Source organism: Muscardinus avellanarius, assembly GCF_963383645.1.
Source record: "Muscardinus avellanarius genome assembly, chromosome: 11".
Lineage (NCBI taxonomy): Eukaryota > Metazoa > Chordata > Mammalia > Rodentia > Gliridae > Muscardinus > Muscardinus avellanarius.
This window is the reverse complement of record NC_137797.1, coordinates 67656234-67670618: the sequence shown is the minus strand read 5'-3', so window position 1 is coordinate 67670618 and position 14385 is coordinate 67656234. Positions and strand designations below refer to the sequence as shown.

At 43.1% G+C, this 14385-nt stretch overlaps 1 protein-coding gene across 2 annotated transcripts in view; it reads left to right on the top strand.

Annotated features, from left to right (window-relative positions):
• The window catches only part of SP1 (Sp1 transcription factor), a gene marked incomplete at its 3' end in the record, with an annotated part of 34199 nt that extends 22430 nt beyond the window's left edge, over positions 1–11769 (top strand). For both annotated transcript variants that reach the window (XM_080705541.1, XM_080705540.1), the window contains exons 3-5: positions 3732–3900; positions 9257–9456; positions 11456–11769. In XM_080705541.1, coding sequence (XP_080561667.1) covers positions 3732–3900; positions 9257–9456; positions 11456–11769 — 683 coding nt within the window. The remainder of the gene's footprint in view (positions 1–3731; positions 3901–9256; positions 9457–11455) is intronic.
• Positions 11770–14385: the final 2616 nt, after the last annotated feature.

Sequence of the window (14385 nt, the reverse complement as noted above, 5' to 3'; positions counted from 1 at the left end):
TTGATTTCACAAATGGTTGTGTAGACATATATTGATACGTGAGGAATTTGAGAAGCCTTGATATATGTTTATTTTTATTGTTGCTAGTTTATTTTTATTAGGTGTTAGGGATTGAACACAGGACCTTCTACCTAGGAGCTGGGGATTGAACTCAGAGGCATTCTACCTTTATTTATTTATTTATTTGGTACTGAGAATGGAACCCAGGGGCATTCTACCTCCAAGCTACACCCCATGCCCTTTTTTTTTCTTTATTTTGAAACAGGGTCTCACTAAGTTGCAGAGGACCTCACTGAGGAGCTGAGGCTGTCAGTGAACCAGGATTCTTCTGCCTCAACCTTCCAAATGCTGGGATTACAATGCTGGGACTGCAAGTGTGCACCACCATGCCCGGCTGAAGCATTCTACCTTTAAGCTACACCCCCGCCCCCCAGCCTAATTTTATTTCTTATTTGGAAATAAGGTCTCCTTAGTTTGATGAGAGTCTCACTACTTGCTGAGGATGTCCTGAAACCTATGATTCTCCTGTCTCAGCTTCCAAAGTACTGGTATTATCGGCATGAGCTATCACTTTCTGCTCTCATTTTTTCTTTTTCTTTTTGTGGTGCTGGGGATTGAACCCTGGACATTCTACCTCCAAGTTGTACCCCCCAGCCAAATTTTTTATTTGTTTTTTGTTTTGTTTCTGGGGATGGAACCAAGGGACATTCTATCTCTGAGCTATACCCCAGCCCTATTTTTTTCCTCCCTTCCTTCCTTCCTTCATTCCTTCCTTCTTTCATTACTGGAGATCCCAGACCTATTTATATTTTATTTGGAAACATTGTCTCTTATTAAGCCAGCGAGGCTGGCTTCGAACCTGTGCGATCCTCCTGTCTCCGGCTCCCAAGCTCTGGATTACAAGCCTGTGCCACCACTGCCGGGTTATTCTCTATTTTGAAATAGGGTCTCACTGAGTTGCAAAGGGCCTCATTAAGTAGCTGAGGCTAGTCATCAACCCAGGTCTTCCTCTCTCAGCCTCCCAAGTACTGAGATTACAAGTGTGCACCACCATGCCTAACTCCTATTTTACTTTTGAAACAGAGTATCACTAAGTTTCATAGGGCTTCACCTTTTCTGAGTCTGGTAAGGAATCTGTGATTACTTGTCTCAGCCTCCCAAGTGCTGAGATTATAAAAATGTGCCACCACATCTGGTTTAGAGTTGAATTCTTAAAATTATGAAATGAAGAGCTGGGTGTAGTGGCACAAATTTGTAATCCCAGTTCTTGAGAGTCTGAGACAAGAGGATCCAGGTTTGCACCCAGCTTCAGCTACTTAGTTGAAGCCCTTCAAAATTTAGTGAGAGCCGGGCATAGTGGTGCATGCTTGTAATCCCAGCATTTGGAAGGCTGAGACTGGAGGATCGTGGTTTGTGGACAGCCTCAGCTACTTAGGCCCTCTGCAACTCAGTGAGACCCTGTTTCAAAATAAAGAATTAAAAAAAAAAATAGGGCAGGAAAAAAAAGAGCAAAGAAAAGAGAACCAGACCTGCAAAAAAAAAAAAAGAAAAAGAAAAAAGAAAAAAAATGTAGTGAGACCCTATTTCAAAATAAAAAAAATAGCTGGGCATCTTGGCACACGCTTGTAATCCCAGCATTTGGGAGGCTGAGACAGGAGAATCACAGATTTGAGGGTAGCATCAGCTACTTAGTTGAGGCCCTTTGCAACTCAGTGAGACCCTTTTTCAAAATAAAGAATAAAAAGGCCAGGCGTGGTGGCACACGCTTGTAATCCCAGTACTTGGGAGGCTGAGACAGGAGAATCGCACAGGTTTGAAGCCAGCCTCAGCTACTTGGTGATGCTCTCGACAATTTAGTGAGACCCTGTTTCCAAATAAAATATAAAAAATAGTTCTGAGAATGTAGCCTGAAGGTAGAAAGCCCCTGGGTTCCATCTCCAGTACCACAAAAACAAACAAAATAAAGAATAAAAACTAGGAGCCGGGCGTGGTGGCATATGGTTGTAATCCCAGCATTCGGGAAGCTGAGACAGGAGGATTGTGGTTCGTGGATAGCCTCAGCTACCTAGTGAGGCCCTTTGCAACTCAGTGAGACCCTGTTTCAAAATAAAGAATAAAAAATAGGGCTGGGGGTGCAGCGTGGTGGTAGAATGCCCCTGGGTTCCATCCCTGGTATCATACACACACACACACACACACACACACACACACACACACACACACGTACGTACGTACGTACGTGCACACACAAGCTTTACTAAGTAGCTGAGGCTGTCCAAGAACTACAATTCTCATATTTTAGCCTCCCAAGTACTGGGATTATAAACAGGGCTACCATGCCTAGCTCTTTTTTATTTTGATTTTCAAAATGGGCTGAGAGCCTGGCTATGTTGTTGAAGGTGGCTTTGAATCTGAAATTATCCTGTCTCAGCCTTTCAAGTACTGGGATTACAGGTGTTCATCACCATGCCTAGCCAAAATACAAAATGAGGAATTAGACTAGGCTGGGCGTGGTGACGCATGCTTGTAATCCCAGCATTTGGGAGGCAGAGACTGGAGGATCACAGTTCATGGACAATCTCAGCTGCTTAGCGAGGCACTTCACAACTCAGCGAGACTCTGTTTCAAAAATAAAAAGACTAAAATAGGGCAGGGGGTGTAGCTCAGATGTACATGCCCCTGGGTTTCATCCCCAATACCAAAGAAAAAAAAAAAAAACAAAAGAATTAGATAAACTAGGTGTGATGGTGCATGTCTGTTATCCCAGTTTGGGGGGAGTTTGAGACAGGAGGATTCCAGGTTTGAGACCAGCATCAGCAATGTGAGACTATTAGCAACGTAAGTAGACCCTGTTTCCAAATTTAAAAAATAATAATAATTTAAAAAGACCTAAGGCATGGTGGTGAATGCTTGTAATTCTAGCATTTGGGAGGCTGAGACTGGAGGATGGTGGTTCGCGGACAGCCTCAGCTACTTAGGTCCTCTGCAACTTAGTGAGACCCTGTTTCAAAAAATACAGAATAAAAAATAGGGTAGGGGGTGTAGCTCAGAGGTCAAATACCCCTGGTTTTAATCTCCAGACCCGCTTAAAAAAAAAAAAAAAAAAGACGTGCGGTTGTAGATTGGAGGTAGAATGCCCTTGGATTCAAGCCTCTTGAGTATCATAAAAAAAAAAAAAAAGCAATTGATCTGATTTTCACTTTACTCACTGGCTCTTTGGAATTTCTTTTTTGTGTGTGCATATGATATGGAAATTAAGCCCAGGGGCATTCTCCCTCTGAGCTAGACTCCTAGTCCTATTTTATTTTTTTAAACAGGCTCACTAAGTTCTGGAGGACCTCAGTAGCTGAGGCTGGCTGCAAACCTATGATACTTTTTTTTTTTTTTTTGCTCTGGGGATGGAACCCAGGGGCATTCGACCTCCCAGCTACACCCCCTGCCCTATTTTTTATTCTTTATTTTGAAACTGGGTCTCACTAAGTAGCTGAGGATGTCTGCGAACCACGATCCTCAGGTCTCAGCCTCCCGAGTGCTGGGATTACAAGTGTGCACTACCACGCCTGGCTCAAACCTGTGATACTTCTGTCTCAGCTCCCAAGTTCTGGGTTACAAGTGCTTGCCACCATGCCGGGCTTCTTTGGACATTCGGTTACTCTTTGGTGTTGGGATGTGAGATACTGTGGCTGTCCTGACTTCCCTTCCCAACTTGATCCTGTGTCTCTTAATTTCAGGTGATCATGGAGCTCAGCTTGGCCTCCATGGAGCTGGTGGTGATGGAATACATGATGACACAGCAGGCGGAGAAGAAGGAGAGAATAGCCCAGATCCCCAGCCCCAGGCTGGCCGAAGGACCCGGCGGGAGGCGTGCACCTGTCCTTATTGTAAAGACAGTGAAGGAAGGTGAGATGACTTTTTGAGAGTAAAGAAAAATTAGGGCTGGGAATGTATTTTAGTGGTAGAATGCTTGCCTTGTGCCAGGCATGGTGGAACATGCTTGTGCCACGTGTTTGTGCCACCATCCCAGCATTTGGGAGGCTGAGACCAAAGGATTGGGGTTCACAGACAGCCTCAGCTGCTTGGTGAGGTCCTTTGCAACTCAGTGAAACCCTGTTTCAAAATAAAGAATATTAAATAGGGTTGGGGGTGTAGCTTGGAGGTAGAATGCCCCTGGGTTCCATCCCCAGTACCAAAAAAAGTTTACCTAGCATGTGTGAGGCCCTGGGTTCAATTTCTAGTACAACACACACACACACACATACAGTTTAGGTGTAAAGAAAAATTAATGAAGAGGAAGAGGGTTAATTTTTTATTATTATAATTACTTTTTTTTGTGGTACTGGGGATGGAACCCAGGGACATTCTACCTCTGAGCAACACTCCCACCCCTATTTTTAATTCTTTGTGTGTGTGTGTGTGTGTGTGTGTGTGTGTGGATTTGGGGATGGAACCCAGGGGCTTTCGACCTCTGAGCTACAGCCCCTGCTGTATTTTTTATTCTTTATTTTGAAAACGGGTCTCACTGAGTTGCAGAGGGCCTCATTAAGTAGCTGAGGCTGTCCAAGAACTTTGATCCTCTGATCTCAGCCTCCCGAATGCTGGGATTACAGGCGTGTGCCACCATGCCCGGCTAATTTTTTATTTTGAAACGGTCTCACTGAGTTGGGAAGGGCCTCACTAAGTAGTAACAATTCTTTCTGTTTCAGCCTCCCAAATACTGGGATTACAAGCATTAGCCACCACGCCCGGCTTTTGTATTATTATTTGTGTGTGTGTGTGTGTGTGTGTGTGTGTGTGTGTGTGTGTGTGTGTGTTACTAGGGTTGGAATTCAGGAGCTTTTCTACCTCTGGGCTATACTCCCATACCTATTTTATATTTTATTTGGAAACAGGGTCTCACTAAGTTGCTAAGAGCCTTACTAAGTAGCTGAAGCTGGCTTCGAACCTGTGTGATCCTCCTGTCTCTGCCTCCCATGCCCTGGGATTACAAGCATGCGCCAGCACACCCGGCTCTTTATTATTTTGTTTATTTTTTGTGTGTGTGCCTGGGGGATTGAACCCTAGGGCATTCTACCTCTGAATTAAACCCCCAGCTCTTATTTATTTGTTTGTTTATTTATTTATTATTTTTGCAGAGCTGGGGAGGTTGAACCCAGGGATATTCTACCTCTAAGCTACACCTACAGTACTATTTTTTTTTTTTTTTTTTTGGTGGTACTGGGGTTCCTGAAAACCCTTCTACTTCCGGGCTACACTCCCAGACCTATTTTTTTTATATTTTTATTTGGAAACAGGGTCTCTTAAGCCAGCACGGCTGGCTTCAAACCTTCAGGATCCTCCTGTCTCTGCCTCCCAAGTGCAGGTATTACAAGCATGTGCCACCACCCCCGGCAACAGTACTATTTTTTATTCTTTTTTTTTTTTTTTTTTTTTTCGGGTCTGGGGATGGAACCCAGGCGCATTTGACCTCCAAGCTATACCCCCTGCTCTATTTTTTATTCTTTATTTTGAAACCGGGTCTCACTGAGTTGTAGAGGGCCTCACTAAGTAGCGGCTATCAGCGAACCATGATCCTCCAGGTCTCAGCCTCCTGAATGCTGGGATTACAAGTGTGTGCCACCACGCCCGGCTCTATGGTCTGGGTATGAAACCCAGGGGCACTCGACCTCCGAGCTGTACCCCCTGCCCTATTTTACATTCCTTATTTTGAAACCGGGTCTCACTGAGTTGCAGAGGGCCTCACTAAGTAGCTGAGGCTGTCCCCAAACTGCATTCCTCCGGTGTCAGCCTCCCAAATGCTGGGATTACAAGCGTGCGCCACCACACCTGGCTTTTTATTCTTAATTTTGAAAGAGAGTCTCATTAAGTAGCTGAGTCTGGCTGTAAACCTGCAATCCTCCTGTCTCAGCCTCCCAAGTACTGGGATTACTACCGTGTACCACCAGGACAACCTCCTAATTTAGTTTTTTATTTTGGTACAGGATCTCACTATGTTGCTGAGGGCTTGACTAAGTTGCTGAGGCTGCCCTTAAACCTGGGATCTTCCTGTCTCAGCCTCCCATGTTACTGGGATTACAAGCATGTGCCACCATACCCACATTTTTTCTTTCTTTTCTCTCTCTCTCTCTCTCTCTCTCTCTCTCTCTCTCTCTCTCTCTATTTCTTTATCGGTACTAGGATTTGAACCCAGGGCCATTCTACCTCCGAGCTACATCCCCAGTCCTATTTTTTTTCTTTATTTTGAAACAGGTTCTCCCTAAATTGCAGAGGGCCTAAGTAGCTCAGGCTGTCTTTGATCCTACAGCTATCCTCTCTTAGCCTCCCAGTTACTGGGATTACAAGTGAGCACCACCATGCCCACTTAATGGGATTTAATTTTGAAGTCAGTTTTCAGATTTCCACCTAAGTGTGATTTCATTTATGTATGTAATTTTCTTCTGCTAATATGTGTTGCTAAAACACAAGAAAATTACCTCTTAAACCGGGCATGGTATTGCACAGATGTATGTAATCCCGGAACTTGGGAGAGTGAAATAGGAGGATCACAAGTTCAAAGCCAGCCTCAGAAATTTAGGCCCTCTGCAACTTAGTGAGATCTTGTTTCAAAACCAAGAAAAAATGCTGGTCTTGCTAATGCACGTGCGTAATCACAGCATTTGGGAGGCTGAGACAGGAGGATCGCAGTTTGCAGACAGCTTCAACATGAGGCCCTTTACAACTCAGTGCAACCCTGTTTCAAAAATTTTTAAAAAGCCAGGCGTGGTGGCTCACACTTGTAATCCCAGTGCTTGGGAAGCTGAGACAGGAGGATCACACAGGTTCTAAGCCAGCCTCAGCTACTTAGTGAGGTTCTCAGCAACTTAGTAAGACCCTGTTTCCAAATAAAGTATAAAACTAGGTCTGGGAGTATAGCCCAGAGGTAGAAAAGCCCCTGGGTTCCACTCTCAGTAGCACAAAAAAATAAATAAAATAAAATAAAATAGGACTGGGAGTATAAGTCAGAGGTAGAATATCCCTGGGTTCAATCCCAGATAATACAAAAAAAGGAAAGAAAGAAAGAAAATGACCTCTTGGAAGTTTCCTGAGTGCCCACTATGGATCACAGATGGAACACATTGGTTTGGCAAACATGGAAGAAATGAGTCTCAGTTTCCCCTAAGTACTGGAATTATAGGCGTGTTTGGCATGTACCACCACACCAGCTCGCTCCTTTCTTTCCTTCCTTCCTTTCTTCCTTTCTTTCTTTCTTTTTGTTTTGCAGTACCTGGGATTGAACCCAGGGGCATTCTACCTCCAAGCTACATCCCCAGCCCTATTTTTTATTCTTTATTTTGAAACAGGGTCTCACTGAGTTGCAAAGGGCCTCACTAAGTAGCTCAGGCTGTTTGTGAACCTGGGTCCTACTGTCTCAGCCTCCCAAATGCTTGGATTATAAGCGTGTGCCACCAGCCCAGCTTTTTTTCTTTTTTTCTTTCTTTAAGACAGTATTTTGTATTGCCCAAACTGGCCTCAAACTCAAGGGCTTAGTTGTGTACCTGGAAGCCGAAACATGATTGCAGATATGAGGACTGATTCAGCAAGTAGTGAGACTCTCATCAACCTAGGGAGACCCTGTTTCAAAGTAAAAATAAAACTAGGACTAGGGGTATAGCTCAGAAGTAGCATACCATCCTGGGTGCAATCCCCATTACCACACATATACACGCATATGCACACACAAAAACCCTCAAGGGCTCGAGTGATTTTCTTGCCTCAGCCTCCTTAGTAGCCAGAACTATAGCCATGTAGCACTGTACCCTAGCTGTTATGTTTTCTACTAGCTGTGTCCAGCCTGTTTTCTTTTTCCTGTGAAATTCCTGATATTGCTCCAGTTTTTTAGTCTTAGCCATTTAGTCTTTTTTTGTGTGTGTGTGGTACCAGGGATGGAACCCAGGGGCATTCTACCTCCGAACTACATACACCCTCAGCCCTATTTTTTTAGTCTTTTTTTTTTTTTTAATTTGTAACAGGGTCTCACTAAGTTTCGAAGGGACTAAGTAGCTGAGGCTATCCACGACCTGCAATCCTCCGTTCTCAGCCTCCTGAATGCTGGGATTACAAGTGTGCGCCACCACACCAGACTTACCATTTAGTTCTTGACTTCTGTTGCAGGAGAAAAGTTCTGTAATTATAAAATAGTACATTTTCTTTTGTGTGTGTGTGTGTGGTACTGGGGATGGAACCCAGCAGCATCCTACCTCTAAGCTACACCCCCACCCCTGTCTTTTATTCTTTATTTTGAAACAGGGTCTCACTAAGTTGCAAAGGGCCTCACTAAGTAGCTGAGGCTGTCTGTAAACCTGAGCCCTCCTATCTCAGGCTCCCAAATGCTGGGATTACAAGCGTTTGCAACCACTCCCGGCTATACATTTTCTTTAAAGTTTTCTACCACGAGTTTGAATTGACAGAGCCCTTCCTCATTATTACTTTTTGTTTTTTAATCCCTAGTAACACACAAACACACTTAAAAAATTGGGGGCACTAAGGGTATAGCTCATTGCACAGCATGTGAGAGGTCTGGTTTGATTACTAGCACCACTAATAAGAAATTGTAATTAAAAAAAAAGTTTGAAGCCGGGCATGGTGACGCATGTTTATAATCCCATCAAAATAGGAATAAAAAATTATAGGGCTGGGGATATAGTTCGCAGGTAGAATTCCTCTGGGTTCCATTCCCAGTACTGCAATAATAATAATAATGAAACAGACAAATAAATAAAAATAAAGTTTTGCCCAGCATTTGGGAGGCTGAGACAGGAATATTACGGTTTGCAGATAGCCTCAACTATTTATTTATTTATTATTATTTTTTTTTTTTTTGGTGGTACTGGGGTTCCTGGAAGCCCTTCTACCTCCGGGCTACACTCCCAGACCTATTTTTTATACTTTTTTATTTGGAAACAGGGTCTCATAAGCCAGCGCGCGCGGCTGGCTTCGAACCTGCGCGATCCTCCTGTCTCTGCCTCCCAAGCGCGGGGATTACAAGCGTGCGCCACCACGCCCGGCTAGCCTCAACTATTTAGGCCCTTATAAAGACTGAAAAATAGGGCTGAGGGTGTAGCTCAGAGGTAGAATGCCCCTGGGTTTCATCCCTAGACTATACACAAAAAAAAAAATTTGGGTTAGTTTTGAGTAGCGTTGGTAATTGCTTTTGATATGTTGCAATTTTTTAATTGTTATCTCTAGAATGAGTGATAAATATTTGTGTTCTCACTTTCAGGGCCTCTGGGGATCCTGGCAAAAAGAAACAGCATATTTGCCACATCCAAGGCTGTGGCAAAGTATATGGCAAGACCTCACACCTGCGGGCACACTTGCGTTGGCATACAGGCGAGAGGCCATTCATGTGTACCTGGTCATACTGTGGGAAACGCTTTACACGTTCAGATGAGCTACAGAGACATAAACGCACACACACAGGTGAGCAAGAGTCTAGGAAAGATAAATAATAATTGACCAGAATGGAAAGACACAAAATATACCTATGAAATTTCTGAGCTGTTTGTTTGTTTGTTTGTTTCACAGAACTGGGAATTAAACACAGGGCATTCTACCTATAAGCTACATCCCCACTCTTGTTTTTGCGGGTCTGGGGATGGAACCCAGGGGCATTCGACCTCCGAGCTACACCCCGTGCCCTATTTTTTTATTCTTTATTTTGAAACCAGGTCTCACTTAGTTGCAGAGGGCCTCACTAAGTAGCTGAGGCTGTCTGTGAACCGTGATCCTCCAGTGTCAGTCTCCCGAATGCTGGGATTACAAGCGTATGACACCACACCTTGCTTTGTTGTTTTTTTTTTTGTTTGTTTGCACTACTGGGGATGGAACCCAGGGGCATTGTACCTCTGAGCTACACCCTCAACCCTAGTGTGTTTTTTTTTTTTTTTTTTTTTGTAGTATTGGGGGTGGAACCCAGAGGCTTTCTACCTCGGACTATACTCCCAGACCTATTTTTGGAAACAGGGTCTCACTAAGTTACTGAGAGCCTCACTAAGTAGCTGAGGCTGGCTTCGAACCTGTGTGATCCTGTCTCAGCCTCCCAAGTGGGGGGATTACAAGGGTGCGCCACCACGCCTGGCTCAGCCCTAGTTAATTTTTTAGTTTTTTTTTATTTTTGAAACAGGGTCTCACTGAGTTGGGAAGGGCCTCACTAAGTAGCTTAGACTGTGACTGCAATCCTCTGGTCTCTGCCTCCCAAATTCTGGGATTACATGCGTGCACCCCCATCCCCGGTCCCACCCCTATTTTTTATTCTTTATTTTGAGCTGGGCGTGGTGGGGTCTACCTAAGTTGTAGAGAGCCTCACTAAGTATCTTAGGCTGGCTGTGAACCTGTTATCCTTCTGTCTCAGCCTCCCAAGTATTGGGATTACAAGTCTGTGCTACCATACCCAGCCTGAGCAGTTTATTTATTTATTTAGTTATTTAATTTTATCTTTTTTGGTACTAGGGATTGAATGTAGGGGCATTCTACCTCCAGGCTTCATCCTTAGCCCAATTTTTTATCCTTTATTTATTATTTTATCAAACCTTTGATCCTCCTGTCTCAGCATCCCCAGTACTGGGATTCTAAGTGTGTACCACCATGCCATGCCTGGTGCACAGCTCAGTTTATTTTTTAAAAAGTGAATATGTGGGTTACAAATGGAATTGAAGTTAATCTGGATTTTTTAGGGGAGGGTACTGGGGGTGGAACCCAGGGATTTTCTACCTCCGGGCTATATTCCCAGACCTATTTTATATTTTGTTTGGAAACAGGGTCTCCCTAAGTTGCTGAGAGCCTCACTAAGTAGCTCAGGTTGGCTTTGAACCTGCACGATCCTCCTGTCTCACCCTCCTAAGAGCAGGGATTACAAGCATGCGCCACCATGCCAGCTAAGCTGGAAATTTTTAAGATGGAAGGAGCTAGGTTTTAAGTTTTTTAGTTTTTAGGGTTTTTTTTTGGAAAGAGGAGCACTGACTCTATTACTCTTTGTAGTCTCTCCTGCTTGCTTTGCTAAGTTCTATCTTTCTTACTGAGCATCACCCAACTTTTGTCTATTTTTTCCCCAAAAAAAGAACAGGATAAGTTGGGCGTGGTGGCGCATGCTTGCAATCCCCGCGCTTGGGAGGCTAAGACAGGAGGATCGCGCAGGTTCGAAGCCAGCCTCAGCTGGCTTAAGAGACCCTGTTTCCAAATATAAATATAAAAAACAAAAAATAGGTGTCTGAGAGTGTAGCCCAGAGGTAGAAGGGTTTCCAGGAACCCCAGTACCTCCAAAAAAGAAAAAAGAACAGGATAACTTCCCAGGTTGCTTGCTCTGTTCTTATCTCCTAAAACTGTCTTTACTCTGTCCAGTGTAGTTTGAAGGTCGTAAATTGGGTAAGATACCTCTGCTTCCTAATATGTCAACTTCTTACCTTTTTCTTTTTTACCTAAGGTGAGAAGAAATTTGCCTGCCCTGAGTGTCCTAAACGCTTCATGAGGAGTGATCACCTGTCAAAGCACATCAAGACCCACCAGAATAAGAAGGGAGGCCCAGGTGTAGCCCTCAGTGTGGGCACTTTGCCCCTGGACAGTGGGGCAGGCTCAGAAGGCAGCGGCACTGCCACCCCTTCAGCCCTTATTACTACCAATATGGTAGCCATGGAGGCCATCTGTCCAGAGGGTATTGCCCGTCTTGCCAACAGTGGCATCAACGTCATGCAGGTGGCGGATCTGCAGTCCATTAATATCAGTGGCAATGGCTTCTGAGATCAGGCTCCTGGGGCAAGAGACATATACCATCAATCCTGGGATGCAAGTTAGCATGGGTCCAAGAGACATGTGGGAGAGAGAGCCATGAGGCATTAAAATGGATGGTGGTGGGAAGAATTGGGGGAAGGATACAAGAGAAGAGAGGGGGTCCTGGTGCCCACTCATATCATCAGTGCCTCCTTGAATGTGGGAAACTTTAGTGAAAATTTTGTTGGTGCCACCCTTTGATGAACATTTATTTGGTCCCAGTTTTTTACACTCTTACCCCAGCCTTCCCTTCCTGCATCTCCCCTTCTTAGCTCTCCCATGATGGGTCCCCCCCCTTTCCTAAAGCCATCATGCCTTGATAAATATATATGATCATTGAAATACTTTTTAACAAAAAACAGATTCTATATTATATATATATACATATATATATAAAGAGATGCATATATAGCGATGCATTCACAGGGGTTGGCTGGGAGGAGAAAGGAGACCATTCTGTGACCAAAATACCTTGGTCATTTTTTTTATTGCCTTATTTCTCTATGGCTGAGCCTTGTTGTGACACATCAAGCTTTTCTATAGATGTTGTCTTGGCTTCCCACAAGAGTAAGCATCCATATGCTGTGCTTTTAGTTTATATATACATACATAATGTTTTTGCTTTCTTAATTTTGTCTCTCTATTTGGGATCAGCTTTTTGCACTCCTTTTTCTGACTCAACCCTTTCTGTCTTCCCTTCTCATCTGATCACTTCATGTTTTGTTTTTAATGATGGTCCCTGGATGAGGCACTTCTGTCAATCTTTTAAAGACCTTAGTCTCAGCAACAGAATGGAAAAACCTTGAAGCCTAGTCTGATGCTTAAAGTAGTTGTGGAAGGAGTGTTCAAAATACTACTGACGCAGGCACCTTCTTGGTGCTGGAGAGTCAAAGGCATCTCCCTTCATTAGCTTCTCTAAGCATCAAGAATCAGAAGTCTTTCTGCAGAACTCAAGAGACCCCCTTGAAGGGGTTAATCTGGAATCTGTTAGTATAAACTGTCAAAAAAAAAAGTCAAATAATAGGTAGCAGCTCTCATTAGGAAGAAGTTGCGCTCAGAAGAGGAAGTGACTAATAGTAGTTAGGTTTAAGAGTTAGTGGAGTATTTGGACTTTGGTTATGTTGTCTTCCAAGGTACAGCTCTAAACCTTAATGTATGGGCTTCTGAGTTCATACTCTAAAAGGAAGTACACTTCCTCTTTTGAACATCCCTGGTAGTTTCTTTCCCATTACATTGTTAAAGAGCATTAGCCAATGAATCTGTTTGGGGTTTTTATTTTGCAGAACTCCAGAGTATGTGCTGGTGGCAAGACAGTGGTTTTTATAATTTTTTTCCCCTCACTCTTCCTTGTTTCTACTTTGTGGTTCCTAAGGGAAAAGGAAGCACATGATCATGGGAATGATAGCCCAGAACAAAAAGAAATCTTGTCTTACCACTGTGGCTTATAAGAGAGATTGGGAGAAATCATTTTGCTTTCTCCATGGCCTGATTCCAGAAGAGACTGATCCAAAAATTACAGCGGCAGGGAACTCTTGGTGCATTTGGCACTGAGATTTAAATGCAACCAGAATTGTCCTCAAAGCCCAGCCATTAAAGCATTGTCTCTCTCGATCTGGTATCTTGTTAGAGAGCTTTTCACTGTGAGGAAGTGTGGAAATGGCTGTGTGTATGTGTGTAATCTGTTAGATTGGGGATAGGTTTTCTGTTAGCCAATATTAAAAGAGACCTGCAATAAAAAAATTACCCTGATCTGATAGAAAGAGAAGTGTTTGTGTATGACTGTGTGTATGAATGTGTTTGTGCCTATATATTATCTACATATAGATGAGAAATTATATTTGAAATTGTTGGAAAATAAATCAAATTCAGATCAAAATGCCTTTCAGGCCCATTACCTAGAAATTTGTCTTAAAACCTGGGTATGTTCCTGAGGCCATTTCTCTGCTATGCTTAATCAGTTATAATTATGAATGGAGGTATTCTACTGCACTTTCTAAAGAAGAAACTATTTTTGTGTGAAAGTGAAACCCAACATCCAGGTATATAACAGAATCCTTTTTCTTAAGTCTTTTTACCTTGGCTACAAACAGATGATGCTATGATTCTATTATACATTTTATATAAAATACATCCAAATTAGGTTTTGGTAAGTTTGTATTACTAAACTGAAATATAATGGCTGTTAATACTCTAAACAATATTTCTTTCCATTTGCCCTTTTCTCTAAAGACTTAGTTCTATTATCACGACTTGGGAACTATTACAAGAACTTTCCCCAGATTTATTAATACTGAAGTAAAAAGTCATGTGTTCACAGCCACCATCACACCCTTTATTCTCACTGAAAGGCAGAACTCAGAGCCTGTTATTTTATGTCTGGAATCATGTACTTTGGCATATTTTGGAGGTAAGGGGTGGGATAACAAGTGTGTAGTATTTTGCTCTATAGAGCATTTCAAGGAGTGGAATCTTCTCCAGTATGAAATTATTTGATGTATATTAGCTTAAAGATGCTGCAATCTACAAGCTTTTAGATAAGGTTATTTGATGGTGTTTCTCTCTGGGGTAAAAAGCTGCTGGTTTAAC